This window comes from Solanum verrucosum, unplaced genomic scaffold (assembly GCF_900185275.1).
Source record: "Solanum verrucosum unplaced genomic scaffold, falcon-dt-bn FXZP01000261.1, whole genome shotgun sequence".
Taxonomy (NCBI): Eukaryota; Viridiplantae; Streptophyta; class Magnoliopsida; order Solanales; family Solanaceae; genus Solanum; species Solanum verrucosum.
In genome coordinates, this window is record NW_026019969.1 from 1,185,612 (window position 1) to 1,211,495 (window position 25,884).

The following is a 25,884-nucleotide window of genomic DNA, read 5'->3' on the forward strand; positions in this document are numbered from 1 at the left end:
AAAATATGTTTAAAACTAAAAGTAGATTTCCCTTACTTTTTTTATTTTTTACTTGAAAGTATCCAAACGAGCTCTAAATTTATAATCTAATTACCTAAAAAAACCCATGATAAAAAGTAGGCTTTGGAAACTATTACATCTATAAGGTAAAAAAAATTCAAAACACACAGCAGAACAAAGTTATACTCTCAGTTAAAAAAGAAATCTAAAGGCTAATCTCCTCCAGAATAATTTTGGACAAAAAAAAAAACTTTTAATTTTCAGTGGTTCCCATCATATACTTGGAAAAAAAAATATTCCAGAAAGGCATCCTTTCTTTTTGATATGCAAGAATTTTCCACGTAGCTTTTGCATACATTCAACTATATCGATGCAAACTACCTGGATGACCTTATATCCTGAAATGCAAAAACAAAAACTTTTCGAACCAAAGCAATTAAAAGGTCTATCACCTAGTGGTTATGCCATAAAAGAAATTTGCTCTCCTGCATAGCTTCTTGCTTGCTATACTTCTGTACATTCTTTTAAAAATGGGGGTTAACTAAAAACACTATACACTTATAGGACTATCTTCCCTTCTATTGCCCTTCGTTTTTGGTTGTAGGTCCAAGCAATGCAGATTCTTGTTTCTTCTAATGGGTATCATATTGCTAGTGTTCCTTCACTGACTTGGTTCTCATCCGATGAGTCTGAGGGCGGAGCTTTGGCTTTACTCACCACACGAGAAAAACCATAGCCTAGAGAACTTCCGCTAGTTTCACATAGCTGCAAAACAAAATCAAGTGTATTTGTATTAAATATCTAACAAAATCTGAAACGGATGCAACCTCTAGCAACACTCCAAATGCAAAGACAAGTAGTGCAAGTATAATTTACCTCAGTAAGCTCAGAGAGGTGGCGGGACCTAAACTCGTTGATTGTTGCTGCTATCTCCGACATTGGCAGCTTAGCCTAGAAGATATAATATATACTCAGAATTTTATTTGTTTCACTCAAGGAATGGTTAAAGAATGTCAAAAGCCAACTACAAGGAGGTCGAGATGCAAAGGATAGATTATTGCATCACAAGATCCAACAACCCATCAAGAATGCTCAAGTATACAGTAGAACAGATCTCTAACCAATCTATCAAATCTACTTACTTGTGCAAGGACAGCAGCGGCCAACTGCAGGCTTGGTTCCAAGGTCTCGGGCACAACCTGTAAAAACATTTATCCACCTCAATTTATGCATTGTTCATCATTTATCCAACTATTCCCTCTTTCATGCATAATATGTTACAACTAGAGATGTCACTGTAGCACAATGTTAATACAACAGCAAATGTATAAATATTTCAAGGCTCAGAATCTTGATGTTATCCAGAGAATCCTAAGTGCAACCAACATGAACGAAGTTTCCAACAAAAAGATCAATAGCAGAAATTAGAATAAGAAAGATACCGCTGTTGCTCCAGCCTTCTCTAAATTAAGGCCATGATCCACATCATGAGCACGTACAAATGTTTTCACATTGGGAAAGTACTTGTTCAAGGCCCAAACAGTTCTGTAATTTGCACCAGGAGTATCTAATGTTATTGCGGCAGCACATGCTCTTTCAGCTCCAACTTTATGAAGAACCTATAAATCGAGAATCAGAATGTCAAAATAAAATATCCACACCATATTTGTAAGTTAAGAAATTTGGTTTACCTCTCGGCTACCAGCATCACCAAAGTATACAGGAAGGTCAAGTGCACGACCAACTGCAACACGCTCACTGCATTTATTATAAAAAACATTTATTAAGACGAGCATCATGATAATAATTGGATAATATAAGTGAACAAGATCTCCTGCACACCCCCTTCCCAAGATTTCTTTAGATACAATAATAAAGTTAAACTCAGCTTGTTGATGCTCTTATAATCAACTACTGAAAAGTACTCCAGGATGAATATGGTGATATTCAGGATCCAATCACAATCAAAACTCCAACATATAAGGAAACTCTAATACCCATTTATATTTGCTCAGGGCCAGTTGCTTCTAAAGCTTCTTTCATGGTGGTTTTAGTTGTGGAAATGAATTTCTTTGATTTCATATCCGCCCATAGACTTACGCAGTTCATAAATTCATTGAACGAATTCAAGGATTCGTTGGTAATTGACTTTAGCCACCATGGTATCTTGGTTGCTTTGTTTTTGCTCAACTAGAATCTTCAGCTTGTAGCCTCAAATCTCCTTTACTCTCTGGTTAGATTAGAATTGGTTTCCATTCAAGGTAATGATAGATAATTTTGGTTGAAATTTACAGCAGAATTGCTCAAACCAACTCTGACGATCTCTCTTCTCCCTTCTAACTCTCACACTTCTTTTCCTTTTTGAAGTTTCTTTCTGGTGGTGGGGATTGGGTGCAGTAGTGAGGAGAGAAGGCAGAACGGAAGACACAAATCTGGTGTGGAGGTGGTGGCAGAGGGAGAAGGGGAAGGGGAAGAGTAAAGGCATTATGGTGGTGCCGGGATGGGGGAGGAGGTGGTGGCAGGGAAAGAGAATGAAGACGAGAGATTTAATTTTATTCAAAATGCCTTCCACGCTCTTAAACATGGATCATGCCATGTCAAAATGCCTTACACACATCATGCCATGTCAGCAATATGTCTAATAGGACACAGTTTAAACATGGATCAGGTGTTCAATAGGTACAATTTTACAAGCCTTACTCTAGGTCTCTTACGAAAATTTGTGACAAGTTTTAAGGGGCTATCTATCTGTTTGGCCTTTGATTAACATTCAAATATTCAAATCTGATTTGTAAAAATAATCTAATAGTTCATTAAAAGACTACTACAATCTGGTTCAATTTCCTCAATTCTCCGGCTTGGCACTGCGGCACTCTTTTGGGAAGCCATCGTCCTCTTCTCTTTCATTGTTATTCCTTTGATGCATGCATGAATGTGAACATGTATATAGATACAGAAAAATAAACTTTTACTTTAAATCCTAAAAGCGGATGATGACTGATGACTCACAATTAACAAACTATATAAGTCAATTTCATTGCTTGCTTTCATGACTGAATTATTATACTACCTAATAAAACTTCCTTCTACCTCATTTTGTATAATGATGTTTGATAGGACACCAAGTTTGAGTCTTTAAGATGTCATTTTTACTTGAGTAACAACAACATACCCGACGTAATCCCACAAGTGGAGCCTAGGGAGGGTGGATGTACGCAAACCCTACCTTTGTGGGGTAGAGGTAAGATGTCATTTTTACTTGAGTATTTTAACAAAATAGTCAATTAAGTGGGCAGAAAATTGGTTTGATTGAAAAAATATTACATCAAGGTTTAAAATTTAACTAGTAAAAGTATTTGAATTCCTGAAAGTTGTATAGAGTAACAATGGAACATATCAAACAATTTGGGATGTCCCAAAATAGTAAGATTGTCATATAAGCTGGAGGGAATAACAAATTGCAAAGAATAAATATCTTCTTTAAATAACGATTCTAAAAAAAATTGGCATCTTCTGATTTTCAGTTGTTCAGTTTCTATTTCCACATTGCACTGAGATGCTATATCATAAAAAACTTGCAAAAAAATACTACAACTCATATATAATGAGAATATCACAAACCATTGGGAAGTCATGAAACTTGATAATAGTTACTCATTGGCTCTGTTTCCTCAGGGGTAAACATTCTCTACAGCATAATATCTTATAAAGGAAAACCATGTTCTTGCATCTGGTTAGATATAAAGGACCAGGCTTTTAAGAGTAGTTGATAGTGGAGGTGCTGTTGAGAGATAAGTTGTGAAAAATATATAAAATTCTAACCTTCACTGAACCCACAGGAGCTGAAACCAGTTGAATGTGAGCAAAAAGAGAATCATACCTTCGCACATCAAGCGCAACAAACGGAATCAGTCGCTCGGAGAGAAGTTGGGCAATGATCTGTTAAGATGAAACTAACTCAGCAGACAGAAGCTGGGATGGATAGCTTCATTTTTCCAAAGTTTGACAATGATTCGTCAAATGATCAATTAACTAATTCATGAAAGCAGGGGGCAAAACCTGGCCAACGCGACCAAATCCACAAATAATGATATGATCTTGCAAATCATCTGTCTGGAAAAGAAAAAAGGAACTATTAATTTATATTATTTTAAGCAACCGATTGAAGTCAGTGAAATCTTCTTTACATTTATGCAGGTAATAATCCAGAAAGATATCATTACATGTTGTAGTCCTTCAAGTAATGAACTTTGGTAACTGAACATCTGTTACTTCTCATACCAATGATCTTCTTAATAAATGCTAACGTTAACGATAACATCTTATATAGAGCAAAGCAGCAATGAGTTAAATAAGCTCAGAAGGAAAACCAAGTGAGGCATTAGGTTCAGAGGAAACCTAATCAGAGATGAGATGGATCTATAATTCCATAGATAATTACTTTTCAAGGCAAGAATACCTCCTTGCAAAAAATAAAATTGTGCCAAAAGTAAAAAGGCAGAGAAACTACAAGGGTTCAGAAGGCTTAGTGCCACAACACTGAGGCACGAAACTTAAGTAGCAACAACAAAGTACAGCACGAAACTTGAGAGATGAACCAGGATAAAAGAAAGGCATTGAAAGGAGAAAGCAGCTAGGGATGAAGAAATTTGAGAAAGGGAAGGACAGCCAGGGATGAAAAAATTTGAGAAATGGAAGGACAGCCAGGGATGAAGAAATTTGAGAAAGGGAAGGGGAGTAAAAGGAAATGTTTTCTAGCACCAAAATTCCAGCTTTCCTCGTCTCCAGAACTACTTTATGGTTTTCTTAACAACAGTACTATGCCCCTTAACCTTGGCCCTTTAATTTATACCCAGTAACTATTGACAACCTGAAACCAAACTATTTTGTGTAAACTTGCAAGGTCCTGAACCTGAAGTACAGGTCTAACTGTATTTTTCTGTGATCTACTCACAAATCTAGCACCACAACAAATAATTATGTGACATGCACCTACTTTTGGCAGCTATATTTTGCTTGAAGTAAGATGTAATCAAGTAGAATATACTAAATGTTCGAAAATTGTAGAAACGAAAAACAGAGGCTTTAGTGTGATCTGTCTTTAGGGGTCAAAATATAAGAATTTGCAAACATGTACACGGTTCATTAGTTTCATCCTTGCTAAAGCCAAAGAAGAAAACTAGTGCCACCAAAAGTAGGAGGCAGTACCTCACTTTCATCAGGCAATAAACTTCGCACATCTTGCAGCTCAAAACGAGATGCTATTAATTGACCTCCAGCAGCTAGATATGGTGTGAGGGCCATTGAAATTCCAACCACAAGAAACAGCAGAGATGACAATTCAGGAGACATTATTCCCTGGAAAAAAAGAAGGTAAAACCAATGAGGAATCATTAAATAAGCTAATACACTTATTCTAAGAAGATATATTTTTGTCATGGGGCAAAATTCCTCATAGATCTTAGCATTGTACTGTCCAGATAAGTTGCAGCTTCAAATCTATTTAAGGGTAGATAAGGGCGAACAAGCCTCATGAAATAAGAGAAATGTAAGTAGATATAAGATGGCCGACGTAGATAGAAACTGGAAGGATTGATGGTAATTAGTCTCCACTTTCCCAACAACAGGATCAGACAAGCTCAACATTTGATTTCAGTACACAGGTCATTTGTAGAAAAGGTCCACAATTCCTTGACAAAGGAACAGAAGATGTTTAAACAGCATCGCAAGAGAGGGAGAAAAAATGGAATAAAAGAATTTTATTAACGGATATGAATTGCTTGTGAAAGGTTAAAGCTATCAAAGAAATAAACCTGATTGACAGCTTCACCAAAGGCTACAAAGGCAAACTCTCCACCCGGAGCAAGTAGGAGACCAACTCTTACTGCCGATACAATTGAAATACCAAACAGTTTACCAATTAATGCAACCAAGATAGTCTTGCCACCTAATAGAAGTCCCAGTGAGCCCATAATCACTGGAAAGTTTGAAAGAAGAAGCTTGGGATCAATGGACATTCCAACCTGCAAGCCAGATAATACTTGTTCAGTTGTAAAGACGCAAAGCACCCATAGTCATAATAAATATATTCATGGACAACTCTCATTTCATCCTTGATAAAAGTTGATTAAAATAGATAAAATTTTGTTTGCTACACAGCTGAAGTGGTATTACAGAACTCACAAGTACAGTCATTCAATGAGAACAACTCAGGAGAGACAGTTAAGCTCTACAAGCTGGCGAGAACACTAGAGAAAGAATTTTAAAATGTAAATAGAACCTTACCAAGACCTATCCTACCTTAACTCTGAATGACTAGTTGTAGGATTACAAAACTGCATTCACATTGTCCACCAAACAAGATCATTATCACCTACCGTCATGAAAAAGAGACCCAGCAGGAGTCCACGATATGGAGCAATATCTGATTCAACTTGCAACGAAAATTCAGTTTCTGCCAGAAGCAGACCAGCTAAAAATGCACCCAAAGCCATTGAAAGGCCAGCCTGCATTAATTCATGTCAGTTAACACATCGTAGCCTCCACAAAATAACGGCTCTAACAAACTTGGCCAGTATAGATGGACCCGTAAGAATTTTGTAAGTACCCTGGCAGTCAGAAGACTAGTCCCTAGGATAACAAGGAGCGTATTTGCCGAAAATATTTCTGCATTTTGGTTCTCTGCAATCTGCTTATAAATAGGCCGCAACAGCTAAAATCAGAACAGAGAACGAACATATTAGTGTCCTCGGATTTAACAGCAAAATATATTACGAGACTTGTAAAATGAAAAGTGTAATTAGTACCCTAATTAATATTGGGATTTTTACACTAATAGCCGGACAGATTTACTGTTTACTCTTTTCTAACCGGTATACATAGAGTCCTTGGATTTAACAGAAAAATATCTTACAAGACTTGCAAAAAATGAAAACTGGATTTAACACCCTAATTATCTTTTGTAACAGTCAAAAATCAAAAAATTAATTTTAATAATCTATAGGCAATAGAAAATGAAAGACCACGGTCAAATGTCATAAGAGATGTAGTTTGGACTTAAAAACTATATACTACAAATCTGAAGCATTTATAATATTGGAAGAGATTCTACACGAACAAACAGCTTACCAGACGTCCTCCGGCAATAATGGCAGTGATGGCTACAATTGCCTTTACAGCAGCCAAACCAAGGGCCTCAGCTATTGCTCGGAAACCAATCTAATAAGAAAGTTCTGTTATAACAAGGCAATTTGGAAAATGGCAACAGTGTGTACTCACAGCTATCGAAAGGAAAGAATGTTGTTTTTGCATGTGATTTGAGGTCCAGAACCTCATATTGCTGGAATCGTAATTATAAAAAGTTCAAAACAACAAAATTTCAAATTATTTTTCAGAAGACAGTCGGTAATGTAAAAGAGTCTATACCCCTCCTTTTGATGAATTTGGTGAAATTAGTGGTATCAGTATGAGTAGAACAACTACCGCCAGATCCTGGGGGATAAAAGGAAAAAATTGTTAAATCATATCACAAAGAAAATTCTAAAAGTGTCACAGCACAAGTATATCATTTCAAGTGCATAACAGCACCTATACGGTGATGGAAAGTACATATATGTGAGTTGTGTGTATGCCTAGATACACATAATATTATAAGTTTCAACACCCATCTCATGAGAAAGATGCGACAGCTTTGTACTGTCTATATGCGGATACCTGAAAGAGCAATACGGAAAATGTAGCTCGTCCATGTCGTGATGTGCTCTCACCACGCTCCTGCAATACCTGCAGATAGGCAACATAATCATTAGTTACTAAAGTTTCATTTACAATGAGTAAGAGTCACAGGCACACAGACAAACCATATATAGATAAACTACAATGCCTTGGATTGTAGAAAACATGTTGAATCAACAAAGAAAATATAAGGAAAACTCCAATGCTGATTTGATATCTCAGCATAAGCCATTATCAAGAATTACTGCTTCTGGATTTTGGGGAACATATCATAATAATGTTCCCTTTTTAAGCATTAACTTTGATTAGAGTGTTGAACTGGTCACCAAATCAACGTATTTAATGAGTATACAAAACCACTAAGTGCCAAATCTTGCCCATCATTCATCTAGCAAGGAAGACCTGCTAAAGATATAGAAGGATTTACCTGGAGGACGACAGCAGTGGAAGATAAGGCAAGCCCATTCCCAATCACAATTGCAGCAGGTCCAGCCTGCCCGGCAACCAAATTAGCAACTAACCCGACCACCACAGCTGTCACTAAGACCTGCGTTCATTTATTGAAATTACTAATTAGTGTGAAAAGCTAATTCGTTGAGACCCTCTAGTAAGCAATATGGTGGTGGGTTAATAATACCAAGTGCTCAAACTTTTGCAATTACCTGAGCACTGCCCAATCCAAAAACGTATTTCTTCATAGAACTTAGTCTCTCAACAGATAGCTGTCGAAGAGAATACAAACAGAAGTTATTAAGGCAGTATTTGTAACACATTCAGAAAGAAATAAACTAGTCAATTTTCCTAGAGTCTACCTCTAAGCCAATGTTAAATAGCAGGAAGACAACTCCAAATTCAGCTATAGCCTTGGTCCCATGTACATGACGTATGATAGACAGACCATAAGGTCCAATCAAGATTCCAGCAGCCAAATACCCAAGGACAGGACTTCCTATACATTACAGCACAGAGAAGATGAACCATTAATAGGAAACACGAGTACATCTACGGTCTATCACGGAGGAGCAAAGAACACAATATCTGTGATTTACATCAAGGTCACAAAAAACTTAGTGTCCAATAAGCAAAGATCATGTTTCAACCTTTAGAACATGTTCAAGGAAAGACCTAGCAGGAAACCTTTACATCAAGAACAAGTTTGGTGAAATTATCATACATAATAAGCCACAAGTCACTGTCCTCATGCAATAAAGAAGGTAGCAAAATTCAATTACCTCCTGGAATTTTCTGGAAGATGGGCACAAAGATAACACTTGCAAGCAATAGCCATAGCATGTCAAAAAGAGAAGCTTCTTCCTCATTTATCTGAAATGAGAAACAACACCATTAGCAAGTAAAAGTAAAGCCCCATCCTAACAAAATGGTGATGGCAGGCATTAAACTAGTGGGAGTTTAAGAGGCATGCCTCTTGATGAGGAAGCATCTCCATTAGTGTCTTAAGTTTCTTGGGAAGTTTTCTTATTTGTCGAACCAGAGGTCTTGCATTTGTCGAGACCTCATCAATGCTTGTGGTAATTATGTCTGGCGGCTGAAATGACTGAAAAATTCGCTCTGATCGATTGAGGTAAAAGGCAATTCTGTGACAGATGTCAGAAGCATATCAAATGCCATAACCACAACAAGCTATATCAATCTAATGATACAAAGATTGTATCCTAACGAGGCACTTATACATGCAGCTACTGAGATTAGTTTCATCTTCTAAAAGAAACAAAGAATGGATAGTGTTATAGTAGTTGTACCCTGCTCCCATCAGTAATGAGCCAACCACCAGCTTGGGCAATTGATTCCTTGCCGATTCAATGAGACTCTGGAAAACTGAAGCAGGTGTGAACTCTTCACCATCTGAGGGAAATGAGAAGAAAGATGCAGGCAAGAAACGAGATGATTTCTTCAATAATGCTTTGGGAGCACTAAGCGGTGAACTGTCCCTAGCTGATTCCTTGTTGACCTCCTGCCTCACAGTTTGAACACTTTTTGGTTTTTCTGCATCAGAATCAGAATCTTTTGAGGAGTCTAGAACTAACTTTCTATCTTCATCGTCACTCTCATCAGACAATAGCCCACTGGCCACCCAAGCATCCTCCAGTTGTACCTCCCGATCTTTATCAATAACACTCTCAACTGAATTTCTAGGGAATACCTCATCCTCACAAAGGGTCCCATCCACCGACACTTGGCCTAGAGCTGATGATCCATTCTGTACGACTGAAGTTTCTGCAGTGTCAAGAGGTGATACAGCTAGGTTCTTCTCGGCTTTCTGCAAAGCAATCTCCGCATCATTCACCCGTTGAGTAGCCTCGAGCTCATAAGCAACAGCTTGTTCGGCTAAAAGCATTATGTTTGAAACAGCTTCCTCGGCTTTTAAAACCTTGATTTGTGCTTCCTCAGCTAGATCATTCAACCTGTCAGCCTCTTTTTGCAGCTCTTCTTTTTTGTTCTGCAGCCGCCTCAATATAGCCTCACAATTTTCCAACCGGTTCCGACACTCCTCCATATCTTCCTGAGCAGCTGAAAGTGTTGTCTCTTCCTCCATCAATGAAGTTGATTCTTCCCCTTTGCTTTCTTCAGAAGTTTTTGAAGACATACGTCCTTGTTTTGCAGTTTGTATTGAATCGAGAGCAACTAGAAGCCTTGCCTCAGCCAAAGAAAGGGCCATTGTTGCTTTTTGAACTGCTTCTTTAGCGATCATCTCTTCAACTACAATCTCTTCAATACTGTCAAGTTGTTTGTTCACATCATCCCATGCATTAGCAGATTCATCCTTTAATGCTATAGCAGCTTCTGATATCTTCTGCGCTTTTTCCTCAAACATTGTGCTGTTCAGCTGTGCAACTTCCAGATCCTTGAGTGCCTTCTGCAACAACTCCCTTAGTTCATCCAAATTATCCCCTTCCTTTTCTTCTCCTTTGTCTTCCTCCAACTCCTTAGCGCTACTAATTTCAGCGATGCCATTAGCACTAACACTCAAAGATCCCTCCTCAGCACTCCCACTGGACTCCACATTTCTACCATTACCATCAATAAAAGCAAGTGAATCATTCTCCTGACACCGAGGCAACTTTACTCCCCTAGAAGCCTTCACACCCGCCAAATTCCCACTTGAATCAGATTTCCACAAAGCACAACTCAATCGTATCCTCGAATATGCTAAACTATTATTACTACATCCCACAATCCGTTTCAACCTTCTCCCAGGCCGATTCCTACATATAACCCTAGCATTTCCAAGCAATTTATGCTTCAATCCTACATCACAGCTGCTTTTCCTACTGTAGTTCAAAGCTTCACCACAATGCGAAGCATTCGGCTGCCATAAACAGTAAGCAAATCCCATCCTCCTCTCCTCTAATTCACTAAACGTCAAAAAAACACCAAACCGTAATTCTCATTACCTCAAATCACCTAACAAAACAAACAAAACAAGTTTCTATTCCAATCATCAACAAATTTTACAAAACCAATTCACCCTACAGCAAATAATCAGCTAAAATCACCATAACAAACTGAAAATAGATTTTGCAATTAATCAACATTCCGCTTCAATACACATACTCAACAAAGAAGAGTTGAAGAGAAATTTGAATTTACCGATACAGAGAAGTGACAGTGAGAGTAGATATCGATATCTTCAGTACGGCGGAATTTGAGAGAAAAATTAGGTCAGAAAATGATAGATTGACTTTGCTATTGGCTCTTCCTATCGATTTTTTATAGCTTTGTCCGAACAGTCCGAAGAAGAAAGAGCCTTTCGTTTAGCGACTCTGTGCTTACTTGAAAAGTTGAAATGATGTGAAGAAATATATTTTTCTTTCTTTTTTTTCTTATTTTCAGTTGCTATTTTTTTTTAATTTATTTTCAGGTTTTTGTTGTCTCCCTCCCATTTGTGGAACATGACAAAATTGGATTAAAGGGTTTATTGGTGGATATTCCATTTTTCTTCATTTACATAAGTATCCTCCTTGTTATTGTTTGATGGAAAATTCATTTCACAAATAGATATTTAGTCATGTGATAAGCAATGAGTAACGTACCTACCTGAAAGTGGTTTCTAACTTTTCAATTTATTTATTTTTAGTTTTCGATTGGTGTTCGAAATTAATATTGAATACTCAACTAAATTTAGATGGTCTATTCGGAGTTGGCGCTCCAAATAAGATTTTCTCCATATTCAAGACTTGAATCCAAAATTACTGATGAACTTTATGTGAAGTGAATCAATTATAGGAAATCATTTCCTTTCTTATAAAAAAAATAATATTTTTTTTAATGATCGGAACCAAATCTGCTTCTGTTCATGAATCCTCCTTGGGCTGAGTCCACTGGACTTCAAATTAATCCATTTGCATTTCAAATGGGCCATAGAGGCCCAAATCTCTAAATGCTTATTTCACATTGATTATCTTAATTAAGTGGATATTATAGTTGTGAATTATAATTTTATTAAACTATAGTTATATATAATAAATATATAGCATATTGTCTTACTGTGTAGTTTTTCCTTATTTTAATTTCATTTAGTTTTATTTCAATTGTAATTTAGTTGGTTCTAATTACATTGTAATTATATAGTGTTGTTATTTGATTGAATTCTATTAGTTAGTTGTAACTTTAATTGAATCCCATTAGTTAATTTAAATATTATTTTGTTTACATCTGTAAATATTATTTATTCAAATAAGAATTAAGAAATCAGGTGAACCTAACATATAGTCTCAAAACAACAGTGTTGCATCGTCGTCATACATTATTCTTCTATGAATAATTTAACATTTTCTCATCACATGAATTATATATTAGAGATCGTTAATTATGTCTATCTCAATCAAGAATTATATCATGGATAATTGATATTATTTATAATTATTTTCATCAATATATGTTAATTATTAGCATAGGATGTGCTTCGAAGTCATGAAACAAGATTTGTTAGAATTAGTCATGCAGTGTTTTACTTTAGTTCTTTGTGGAGTATAAAGGTCTTATTTATCATAGGACTTTTCGCTAAATATATTAGGTCTTATGCTTGATTGACAACATCTATATCTATATTACTTTAAAAAGTATGAAGGTCCTTATAAAAATTGATTGAATATTTTATCACTCAATTAAAGATTTTATAAATGAAAATTGTAATTTACTATTTTTTTAAAATTATTTATAATTATCTTTATAATATTTAAAACTAAGAATCGAAGTCCTAAAATATATGGCAAGAAAAAAAATATGGTAAGAGGCATTAGGACAATTAATAATTTAGGAAACCTAAAATATATGGTAATTAAGAGAAAATATATTTGAAAAATCAAAAAGTCCTGAAATTTATGATAAGAGCTATTAAAATCAATTACAGTTTTATTAACTTATAACAATTATCTTTTTTATTAGATTACTTAATTATTCATCACAATTATATTTTTATAATTATAAACACTAATAAACTGTTTTTAACAACATTAAGAAACTAACTTCTGTTACTTTTAAAAAAAATTGAATACGACTTTTTATTAGATTCACTTTAGATTATGAGCCAAAGCAATTCATCACTTGATCTTATTATTTAATAAGCAAGCACAGTTTGAGAAAGAAAAATATTACTTAGCACACAATACTTGATAACTACTCCCTCTGTCCCTAGTTACTTATCCATATTCTCTTTTTTAGTTGTCCCTAATTACTTGTTCATTTTGACAAATCAAGAAAGGACAATTTTTTTTATATATTATACCCTTAATTAATTACTTTGAAAAATGTAGAACTTCTTGAAAATTTTAAGTTTTTAATTCACACACTTCATAATTAATAGGGGTAAAATGGTAAACACAATATGTCAATTATTGCTTTCTTAATAGGTGTGTCAATTCAAAAGTCAACAAGTAATTAGAGACAGAAGTAATAAACTATGTATAACAACATATATGACTTGTGAGTAACGATATTTATAAACAACTTGTAACTTTATCAAATTAATAAGTAGCTAACTATATCACAACATCTACTAAAAGAAGTTACATTCATAAAGATTGATATCGTTTGCATCATTCTTTGATATTCCATTATCTTCTGAATTCATACATTCATCCTCCAATGCAGCAAGAAAGTCATCCTCAGCATCCACCTCTATATAATCATCATCAATCTCTTCTAATTCTTCCATAACCGAATCGATTAATTCATTAACTTCAACATCATTCATAATAATCTCATATTTTCCCTTATCATTGTGATCAAGCCTTTGTTTCTTCTTCCTAATCTTACAAATTACAAAATCCTTATATATAATTTTCTTCTTAATATTAGTAACATAACCACCATATAAGGAGTACTCTGTCATCAACCACTCGCCGAATAACTCCTTGATTATTATTGACTTTTTGTTAGTGCGGGGAGCGTACTTCATATGGTGGACGTACCCCATAAGTTTACCTTTTTCATAAAACACTTTCTTCGTTGGGTCTTGTATCTTCCATGTGCCCCAACAATTCGCTTAAATCTTTTATGATGTGCCGATTTCTCTTTTTTCAACGGTGTAATGAAGTAACCTTGCGTTGGTGTTACTGCTCTCAAGAATTTTCCATGACTCCTTATCCACGTAAAGATCAACTAGCTGCATGTATTGATGTTGCTCAAGAAGTGGCTTGTCTATCGCAAAGCCTAGTAGATACTTGATAACATCCCTCACCTCCGGGTAAAAACACTATTCTGAATGTCTCTTAGGTTGGTGATCATGAACAACCATTATACTTTAGGATGACTATTAAACAAATTAACAATAGTGGATGGATCAAGCTAAAAGAATATCCCTAAAATCGTAGTAATTAAGACAATATGATTGATAAAAGAGGTTGATACTATAATGGTATAATGGCTTTAATTAGCGCAAATATATAGTTATAATCCTAATTTGTATCCTGCTTGGAAATGGACTTATTAAGCTTACCAATTTGGTAACTCATAGAAATTTGAATTTTTTTCTTTTCCATAGTTTTTCTTTTCGAAACAGGAAAGGATTTACATTTCTGCTACGTATACCAAATTTCAAGATATAGTTTTACTAATAACAACTACATTCATATGAATTCTCCATATCATTTTACCATCATACAAATTACTTGCAAGAGAACATTTTAGAAAAAAACGCAATTAAGCCAGCCTTCCTTGCACACATTTGTTCTACAATTCTCAACAACACACACTGTACTTCACTTTTCTACTTCATTTTCAAAACAAAAACACGAGTTGTATGATACAAAATAGTTGGCAAATGCAATATCTGTACAATGGATCAATATTTTGGCTTAAGCTAGTTCAAAGGGAGAACAATTGCTCAAGAAGATCATCCATTGAGGAGGAAGGAGATCACCATCTCCTTAACACCAAGGGTGTAGGACTTCGCGGATTGCAAATGAGTAAATGCCTAAAATAGAAATATCACCTTCAATAGCTACTTAGGAGAAAAATTATTCAAACATAAAATGATTTGAAGTAATAATTTTATCAATAATGAAAGTTAAAATATGAAACACCTAAAATAAAATTTTCTTTTATACTAGATGGTTGATGCTCGTGTCCAACAACAATAATGTGCAGAAAGAAAAGTAGACTAGCAATAATATGCGGAAGGAAAGACATATATTGATCAAATGTAGATACATTATAACGCGAAGATGTCATCAGCACCTTTGTAGGTGTTGGTGTATTACTTTGAAAATTGAAAAGGTTGATTTGCAAGGTTTTGTGGCCTAGAGAAGAGAGACTACATGAGTTTAGATTACATATAGGAAACCGATAATAAATTTCATTGTATAAAAAACAAAGCCAAAATTGTATCGAATCTAATGGAATGGGTAGTAATGACTTGTATAGGCAAATGTGCAGGTAACTTTTTTTAATATAGCATTCTTCATATGACATCTTCAAATAACAAGTTCTACTCTAAATCGAATGACCTAATGAATAAATATGTAACTTTATTTTATAATCGAATGACCTAATGATAAAATCGATTCAAACTTTATTTTATCTTCACTCATTAAGTCTCCATATCGATTCAAAATCCTATTCCCTCGAAAGAACTTGGGGAGAAAAAAAACATCTTTGTAACTCTAATGGTAATGAACATGTGCTTATGTAATCGAAATGTTGTTAGTATAACTACTACGCAGCGTATGGTTTATATTTGCAAGATCAAATATGCCACTCCAATAAGATTTTGAAGAGGAAAAAAGTTTTTACAACCACAAAAGCAGCAACCTACTAGGACCAGAGTACGCTAGAAGAAGAAACAAACCAAGAAAGAGCTGCTAAATTATTATTTTTCAACCCAACCCCGAGAAGATTAACAGTGTACTAACTTCTGTTACTTTAAAAAAAAGAATGAATACAACTTTTTTACTTATTAAATTCGGTTTAGGATTCCTTTTTATCAATTAATGTTACTTGACTTTGAAGAATCATATGTGGGCGATAATTCTGAAATCAAGCTAACGAAAATTAACTTTATGTTTAGGAGTTTCTCCAATTAATTTATTAATGTAGAATATAAAATCAAAATTATTTATCTATACTACCTTAAAGCATGAACTCTCTAATCCGTTGTTTGGTAAATAAAAATAGAAAGAATGTCATTTTTCCTCTTCGAAAAAGGAAAGGATTTATTAATTTATTCGGTTTCCTAATTTGATTAGGAAAAGAATAATCACACAGACGTTCCGTTCCCTATATATACGGCAGCAGCAGCATACTATTCAACTTACAACATTCTTCTTCAAAACCTAACTTCGTAACGTGGAGAGTTCACTTTTTTTTTCTTTGTTTCCAGAATCGATCGTACTCTTGTTCATGGCTACTCTTGCTGCTTCTTTCTTAGTAGATCTGGACGAATTGTCGGATAACGAAGAGACTCCATCATGGATAGAGGAACATGATGGAGAATTGGATGATATTTTCAAACTGCAAAATTCATATTGCTACATTGACGTTATGCACAGAGTTGAAGATGCCCTAAGTTGTGATCGTAAGCCTAAATTAGGTGATTCAGAGTATGATGCTTTGATAATAGACTGTAATGCATTATCAATCGATATTGAGAATGAAATTTTTATAATCCACAATTTTATACGCGACAAGTACCGATTGAAATTTCCTGAATTGGAGTCACTTGTTAATCACCCAATTGATTATGCTCGGGTAGTTAAAAAGATTGGGAATGCAATGGACATGACCTTAGTTGATTTGGAAGGATTATTACCCTCAGCTGTTATCATGGTTGTCTCTGTTACCGCGTCTACTACCAGTGGCAAGCCATTGCCACTAGACGTTTTACACAAGACGTTGGAAGCATGTGACAGAGCTCTTTCTATTGATTCAGCAAAGAAAAAAGTACTTGATTTTGTTGAGAGTCGAATGGGATTTATCGCTCCCAATCTTTCTGCTGTAGTTGGGTGTGCAGTTGCTGCTAAACTTATAGCTACTGCTGGTGGTCTCTCGTCCTTGGCAAACATCCCTGCTGATTGCATCAAGCTTCTTGGTGCCAAAAGGAATACTAATAATTTAGCAGGGTTCTCAACAGCCAAGTTTCATCACATAGGAGGTTGTTATATTGAGGAAACTGATATAATTCAGAGTACACCTCCTTCCTTAAGGAAGCAAGCGTATGGACTGTTGGCAGATAAATCTATATTAGCAGCCCGTATGGACTCAGCCAGAGGAGATCTGACTGGGCAATATGGAACATCTCTTAAGGGTATTATTCTTGAGAAGATAGAGAAATTGCAAGAGTTACCTCCAGCAAAGCAACCAAAGCCTCTTCCAGTTCCATTAGATTCAAATGCTTATAAGAAAAAGAGAGGCGGTAGTCGGAAGAGAAAGATGAATAAGAGATATGAGATTACGGAGAGGCAGAAGCTAGTAAATAGGATCAAGTTTGGAGTAGCTGAAGAGAGCTCTTTAGGAGATGGATTAGGGCAGGGCTATGGCATGCTTAGTCAAGCAAATGGAATTGGCAAGTTACGTCTATCAGTTATTAAGAAGAAATTCAAAAGCAGCAATACTAGTACTCGTGTATACTCAGGCTTGACTTCAAGTTTGGCCTTCACTTCAAGGGATCGAGCTATCAAATCCTGATCAGGCCAAGCATGCAACCAGAAGTCGTAGCACCTATTTCTCTGAAACTGCAACATTTTCCAAGATTAAGACAACATGAAGCAAGTACTTTTCTTGCCTTCTTAGATTCTTTTTTTCTTTGTGATGTGAATGTTCTTGACTTATTGAGCATTTATGAAACAAGTTAGCAGAATGCACTAGAGAATATAACTTTTTCACCTTTTGCTAATTAATACTCTTAATTAGATGTATGTCACTTCTGATAATTAACTCCAAGAATAAATTTAGCAACTTTCTAATTTTACATGACAATTCTTTAATAAAAGCAACGGACGCACTCTTCTAAAGGTTGGATCTTTTACACAGATTACAGAAAAATGGACAAAACAACAGAAACACACTTGAAAGTTTAAAACAACAGTCTGAAAGCATGAGCAGATGATAATAAAACATTTCAGTACATAACCAAGTTGATGATAATAAAACATTTCACCCTTCACTCTTCGTTCAATTTAGGAACTTGAATTTTTTTTATTTTTCCCTTTTTTTAACATTAGGAAAGGATAATCATATAAATATTTCCTAGTATATATAAAAGAAGGCAGAGGAGTATGATTCCTTGTTCAAAACCTACTTTCCTCTGGAAATATTGGACAATAAACCTGTTACCTCTTTTTGTGCTCAAAATTCCATATCGAAGGACAATAATGTCAACTTCTTTCATCTTGGTGCAGCGCTTGATGTAGATAATATTCTCAAGCTGCAAAAATCATGTCACGACATTGGGATGAAATAACAAGTTAATAATATATATAGAGATAAGAATGGAGACGACAAACTTAGACTCTAGAAGAAGAAGAGAGGGCAGACATTTTTTCTTCAATATTTCCGTTGTAATTTCCAAAAAATGCAGGGCTAACTTCTTCTTAAAATGATTCCAATCAAAATATTATTTGTTGCGAAACATCCAACAGAACCACTCAAGGGCCTCAGGGAAGGAAGAGGTAGCCAGTGTTCCTCAAAGAAGCCTAGGAAATTGAAGTAGCACTCTGCCCTATAAATCTAGTCCTCTGGATTAGCGTCGCCACTAACAGCCCATTTAGATTGGCTTAAAAACGAGAGTAGTTTTTAAATAAAAAATAAAAAGTAAATGACTTTTAAATAAAAAAAATATAAAGTTATTTTAAACTTATTTTAAATTATTTTTTATTTATTTTAAGTCAGTTTTAAGTCAAAAAAGGACTTAAAAGTAGGATTGATCAACTTTTAAATCAATCCAAACACCCTCTAAATCGATCTAAAACAACTGCTTCCATTAGAGTACGTCAATGAAAGCACCAACAAAAATCTGCTACTATAGTTTGGACTTTGCCTATCGATATTTGTTAATGTTAATACTTAGGATGTGTTTGGTATGGAGGAAAACATTTTCTGAAAATGTTTTTCAATTTTTCCATGCTTGGTTGGCTTAAAATATTTGGAAAATGTTTTTCAAATCAATTCATTTTCCTCGAATTAAGAAAAAATGACTTCCCTTCCAAAATTAAGGAAAACATTTTCCAAAACTCTACTTCATCCTTTAATTTTTTTTCTTACCATAACCCAACTCTCCCTATTCAAAAAAAAATTAAAATTATCAAATATATTTTCATTCCTACCGCCAAAACTCCCCCCCCCCCCCCAACAAACAAAAAAATAAAAAAAAATAAGAATTATTATTAAAAAATATTTCAAATTTTAAGATTTTTTTTACTTCACTCATCCCCTATCCACCCCCACCCCCACCAAAAAATAATTGCTTTTGAAAAATTCAAATTTAATTTTTTTTTTAATTTTTATGCCACTCCACCCGGCACCCGGCACCCCCACTCCCTCGCTACCCCCATCAATTTTTTAAAAAAATCATTTTTTACGCCACCCTATCCCTAAGCCCCCCCCCCCCCCCGCCATTTATTTTTAAAAAAAATTATTTTTAGAAAATATTTCAAATTTAATTTTTTTTAAATTTTTATGCCACCCCTACCACCACCACCCCACCCACCAAGGCCATTTCCGTCAAAAAAAAAATTAAGGAAAAAATATTTTTGGAAATATTTCAAATTTAAAAAATATTCATTTTTTATGCCACCTCCACCCCTATTCCCCCCCTCCCCCGGCGACCCCGTCAAAATTATTTTCTTAAAAAAATTATTTTTGAATTTTTGGGTCAAATCTCAGGATCGGATTTTGGAACGGTCATCGGGGTCTTGTCCTAGTTTGAGTGTCGGGGTCGAGTCCTAAATCAATTATCGGAGTTGATTTTCCAATCAGAAATTATTTTCCTAAAGAGCATTTTTAGTCTCAAGCAAAAAAAATAATGAAACTATTTTTCATTTACCAACCAAACATTAAAAAATATTTTCTATTCTCCAACCAAACATAAGAAAACAAGTAAAAAATGCACTTATTTTTCAAAAAAAAAAAAATCTAAAAAAACATTTTCCTTCATACCAAACACACTCTTATTATTTACTCAATGTAAGAAGTAAGAAATTGAACCTAACCTATAGTCTCAAAACATCACTGTGCTGCATCACACATTATTCTTCTATAAGTATTTTAACTTTTTCTCATCACATGAATTATTTATTAGAGATAGTTAATTCTGCTTATCTCAATCAAGAACATTTATATTATGGATCATTGATATTATTTATGATTATTTTAGTTTATCAGTATAGGATGTGCTATGAAGTAATGAAACAAGATTTGTTGGGATTAATTATGCAGTGCTTTAATTTAGTTCTTCGCAGAAAATAAAGGGCTAATTTATTATAGTTTTGACTAAATAAATTCATCCATCTATATCTATATTGTTTTAAAAAGTATGAAGGTCTTTGTAAATGTTGATTGAAATTTTACTATTCAATTAAAGACTTTATAATAGACAAAATTATAATTAATTATTTTCTTCAAATTATTACTAATTATCTGTAAAATATTTAAAATTAAGAATCAAAAACGTAAAATATATAGCAAGAAAAAAAATATGGTAAGAAGCATAAAGACAATTAATAATTTAGGAAACCTAAAATATAAGGTAAGAAAAAAAATATTTGAAAAATCAAAAAGTCCTAAAATATACGATAAGAGCTATTAAAATCTATAACAATTTTATTCACTTATAACAATTATCTTTTTTCTTAAATTACTTAATTATCCATCACAATTATATTTTTATAATTATAAACACTAATAAACTGTTTTTAACAAAATTAAGAAACTAACTTCTGTTACTTTTTAAAATAAAGGAAAATAAAAATTACATCTTATCATTTATCCTTAATAACATAAGCATAAATTGATGACTGTAAAAATACACATCAGGATTTGTAACATAAGCAATGGCGTTAGTGAGCCACTTAACATGAGCAAAGTACACAAATATTTAATTGTGAAGAAGAAGAATAGGTTCAGAATTTTCGTTGTTTTAGAATGATAGAAAATACTTCTATTTATAGACAACAAAGGGTAGTGTAAACATTTTTTTACTGTACCTTATCAGAAAGGTTACAACTATTTGAAAATGTTACAATCCTTCGAAAAGATTACAACCTTTCATAAAAGTCACAACTTTTCATAAAAGTAACAACTTTTCATTAAAGTTGCAACTTATCATAAAAGTCACAACATTTAATAAATGTCACAAATTTTCATGAAAGAGAAAGGCTAGTTTTGAAATTAAATAAATTAAAAGGAAATTCTTGTTTGTGGTAGCGCCACGTAGGCGGGCCTAAGATTCTCTTTTATATATATATATATATGATTATCTGTAAAATATTTAAAATTAAGAATCAAAATCGTAAAATATATAGCAAGAAAAAAAATATGGTAAGAAGCATAAAGACAATTAATAATTTAGGAAACCTAAAATATATGGTAAGAAAAAAAAATTGAAAAATCAGAAAGTCCTAAAATATACGATAAGAGCTATTAAAATCAATTACAATTTGATTAATTTATGACAATTATCTTTTTTATTAAATTACTTAATTATTCATCACAATTATATTTTTTATAATTATAAACACTAATAAACGGTTTTTAACAACATTAAGAAACTAACTTTTGTTACTTTTAAAAAAGAATGAATACAACTTTTTTACTACTTATTAGATTCGGTTTAGGATTCCTTTTTATCAATAATATATTACTTGACTTTGAAGAATCATATGTGGGCGATAATTCTGAAATTAAGCTAACGAAAATTAACTTTACGTTAGGAGTTTCTCCAATTAACTAATTAATGTAGAATTTTAAAATCAAAATTATTTATCTATACTACCTTAAAGCATGAACTTTCTAGCCCGTTATTTGGTACAACTAATTTGAATATATATTGCGCAAAATCCATTAAAAAGAAAAATACATATAAACTATAAATATGTATAAATGACTAATTAAAGTTTGTTTGAATTAACTTAATTTAAGTGTTAAGCTAAAAAATATTTATGTATTTTTAAAGTATTTGGGCAAAATAAGAAGTGTTTCTAAACACTTGTTTTAGAATCTATCTGGATTGGTTTCTCGCTTATAATTTATAAGCCAAAACTCATAAGTTAGAAATCTCATTTTGACTTATTTTGTTATTTTAAAATATGTGCTTGTAAGCATTTTTAATTTTTTTTTTATCCAACTACTACAAAATTGCTTTAAAACACTTAAAATTAATCAATTCAAAAGATTTTTAAAGTAAAAAAAAAAAAAAAGCCAAAAGTTTTTGACTTATAAGCTAAAAAAACTACAAGTATATCCAATATCAATAAGAACCCGTAAGTATTTTCCAGAAAAAAGTATCACAAAAATTAGTTCCCAAAACTAACAACTAATAAGCAAACACTTAAAATTCTTTTTGATATTTTTCAAATGATCTATATGTATCAGAATTGTTGATTTTTTTTTTCCCGTAATAAAAGTAACCACTAAACAAGAATAGGTAATCAATATCACAAAAAAATGATTTTTTTTCTTGAAGAAAGTGATTAAAATCAACAAAAACTTAGAAAGATTTTTCGGACAATATGTAATCGTCAAAAAATTGATTTTTTGTCAATAAAGTAACAACTAAACAAAAATATTGGGGGTTATATAATACAAACGAGTGCAGTAGATTTCTAATTTCATGGTTAAAAACGTACAATATAATTATTCATGGACTATTGAAAGAATTATATCTCAAATACGGCCAACTCATTTTTCGTATTGTAGAACAACTATGGTAATTTCGTTATCTCAATTTAACCTTTTCTCATCACATAAATTATTTATTGGAGATCGTTAATTGTGCTTATCTCAATCAAAAATTATATTATGGATCATTGATATTTTTTGAAAATAATTATTTTCAGCATATACGTGTAATTATCAACGTAGAATATGCTTTAGAGTAACGAAGCAAGATTTGTTGGGATTAGTCATGTGGTGCTTTAATTTAGTTCTTTGCGAAAAATAAAGGGCTAATTTATCATAGTTTTGACTAAATACATTGGGTTTTATGTTTCATTGACAACATCTATCCATCCATCTAAATCTATATTACTTTAAAAAGTATGAAGGTCCTTATAAATATTGATTTATTTTTTTACTATTCAATTAAAAACTTTATAATAGACAAAATTGTGATTTACTATTTTCTTATTATTAATTATCTTTATAATATTTAAAATTAAGAATTAAAGTCCTAAAATATATGGTAAGAAAAAAAAATATGTGATAAGAAGCATTAGGAAAATTAATAATTTAGGAAACCTAAAATATATGGTAATTAAGGGGAAAATATATTTGAAAAAATAAAAAGTCCTAAAATTTATGGTAAGAGCTATTAAAATCTATAACAATTTTATTCACTTATAACAATTATCTTTTTTCTTAAATTACTTAATTATCCATCACAATTATATTTTTATAATTATAAACACTAATAAAATGTTTTTAACAACATTAAGAAACTAACTTCTGTTACTTTTTAAAAAATTGAATACGACTTTTTATTAGATTTACTTTAGGTTTAGGATTCCTTTTTATCAATTAATGTTACTTGACTTTGAAGAATCAAATGTGGGCAGTAATTTTGAAACACCACTGAGCTGACGAAAATTAACTTTACGTTTAGAAATTTCTTAGAATTTATTTTCTCAATTAATTTACTGATATAGAAAAGCATGAATTTTTTAACTCGCTGTTTGGTACACTTGATTTGGATATATATTGCGCAGGATTCATTAAAAAGAAAAATAGGTTATTTTACACTTCCAATAACAAAAGAAAACAATTATGAGCTAAACCAATTCATCATTTGATCTTATTATTTAATAAGCAAGCACAATTTGAGAAAGAAAAATAATATGGCACATAATATTTGATCATAACTAATAAACTATAATATATGAGTAACGATATTTTACAAACAACTTGTAACTTTATTAAATTAATAAGTAGCTAACTATATCACAACATCTACTAAAAGAAGTCATATTCATCAAGATTGATATCGTTTGCATCATTCTTTGATATTTCATTATCTTCTGAATTCATACATTCATCCTCCAATGCAGCAAGAAAGTCATCTCCAACATCCACCTCTATATAATCATCATCAATCTCTTCTAATTCTTCCATAACCGAATCGATTAATTCATTAACTTCAACATCATTCATAATATTCTCATATTTTCCCTTATCATCATGATCACGCCTTTGTTTCTTCTTCTTGATCTTACAAATTACAAAATCTTTATATATAATTTTCTTCTTCATATTAGTAACATAACCATTATCCAAAGAGTATTCGGTCATCAACCACTCGCCGAATAACTCCTTGATTATTGACTTTTTGTTAGTATCGGGAGTGTACTTCATATGATGGACATACCCCATAAGTCTACCTCTATCATCAAACACTTTCTTCGCTAGGTCTTGTATCTTCCATGTGCCCTCCCCAACAATTCGCTTAAATCTTTTATGATGCGGCTTCTCTTTCTTCAACGGTGTAATGAAGTAACCTGCATTGGTGTTAGTGCCCTCAAGAATCTCCCATGGCTCCTTTTCCGCGTAAAGATCAACTAGCTGCATGAATTGATGTTGCTTAGGAAGTGGCTCGTCTATTGCAAACCCTAGTAGATACTTGATAACATCGCTCTCCTTGGGTAAAAATTATAGCTCTCTGAATATCTCTTTGGTTGACGATGATGAATAGCGGTCATTATACTTAAGTGATGAATATTAAACAAATTAACAATAGTGGATGAATCAAGCTAAAAGAATATCCTTAAAACCCTAGTAATTAAGTTGTATAAGACAATATGATACTATAATAGTTTAATAGCTTTTAGCGCAAATATATAGTTTTATAAATGATGTAATCCTTATTGGAAATGGACGTATTAAGTTTACAAGTTTGGTAACTCGAAAGTTTTTTGTTTTCGAAAAAGAAAAGGATTAAGATTTATGTAATTTAGGAAACCCAAAATACATGGTAATTAAGAGAAAAATATATTTGAATAATCAAAAAGTCATAAAATTTAAATTTCCAGTAAGAGCTATCAAAATCTATAACAATTTTATTCACTTATAACAATTATCTTTTTTCTTAAATTACTTAAATAACCATCACAATTGTATTTTTATAATTATAAACACTAATAAACTTTTTTTTAACAACGTTAAGAAACTAATTTCTGTTACTTTTTAAAAAAATTGAATACGACTTTTTATTAGAATTACTTTAGGTTAAGGATTCCTTTTTATCAATTAATGTTACTTGACTTTGAAGAATTAAATGTGGGCGGTAATTTTGAAACACCACTGAGCTAACGAGTTAAAGTAATGGGATCTCTTATTGTGCGATTTTAGGAAACACTCTCTTTAGCTCTTAAAGAGTTAAAGTAAAAGGTGTCAGTATAAAAATTATAATTTTGAAATACAAATGATATGAATTTGAGCAATATCTTTAAGTACATTTTTTCATTGTCTTGACGTGAGAAGAAAGGT

The 25,884-nt window shown here is 32.8% G+C and overlaps 3 protein-coding genes across 3 annotated transcripts in view; 1 reads left to right on the top strand and 2 right to left on the bottom strand.

Annotated features, from left to right (window-relative positions):
• Nucleotides 1-280: 280 nt before the first annotated feature.
• Nucleotides 281-11,480, bottom strand: LOC125815560 (K(+) efflux antiporter 2, chloroplastic). Its single transcript, XM_049495059.1, has 21 exons — nt 11,344-11,480; nt 9,495-11,157; nt 9,158-9,329; nt 8,967-9,057; nt 8,547-8,683; nt 8,397-8,456; nt 8,162-8,281; nt 7,714-7,782; nt 7,426-7,491; nt 7,129-7,218; nt 6,608-6,712; nt 6,378-6,506; nt 5,814-6,023; nt 5,209-5,358; nt 4,060-4,113; nt 3,881-3,939; nt 1,692-1,758; nt 1,443-1,619; nt 1,143-1,199; nt 877-951; nt 281-765 (listed from the first exon to the last, which is right to left on the bottom strand). Exons 2-21 carry the CDS (start codon nt 11,087-11,089, stop codon nt 643-645), a joined length of 3,606 nt encoding a protein of 1,201 aa, XP_049351016.1. The 5' UTR covers nt 11,090-11,157; nt 11,344-11,480; the 3' UTR covers nt 281-642.
• Nucleotides 8,611-25,884, bottom strand: part of LOC125815581 (uncharacterized) — a 120,372-nt gene continuing 103,098 nt past the window's right edge. Inside the window, exon 4 of the mRNA XM_049495083.1 lies at nt 8,611-8,698. The gene's annotated coding sequence lies outside the window, so the exon portion shown is untranslated. The remainder of the gene's footprint in view (nt 8,699-25,884) is intronic.
• Nucleotides 16,594-17,877, top strand: LOC125815572 (U4/U6 small nuclear ribonucleoprotein Prp31 homolog). The gene has a single exon (XM_049495072.1). The coding sequence runs from the start codon at nt 16,594-16,596 to the stop codon at nt 17,875-17,877; it is 1,284 nt and encodes a 427-aa protein (XP_049351029.1).

Excerpts from the sequence above, each read along its gene's own strand:
- LOC125815572 (XM_049495072.1), top strand. The coding sequence starts at position 16,594 with ATGGCTACTCTTGCTGCTTCTTTCTTAGTAGATCTGGACGAATTGTCG.
- LOC125815560 (XM_049495059.1), bottom strand. The coding sequence starts at position 11,089 with ATGGGATTTGCTTACTGTTTATGGCAGCCGAATGCTTCGCATTGTGGT. Across the intron at positions 6,507-6,607 it reads CTAGTCTTCTGACTGCCAGG|GCTGGCCTTTCAATGGCTTT; the intron begins GTACTTACAAAA and ends GAATTAATGCAG. Across the intron at positions 6,024-6,377 it reads TGGGTCTCTTTTTCATGACG|GTTGGAATGTCCATTGATCC; the intron begins GTAGGTGATAAT and ends TCTGGCTTGCAG.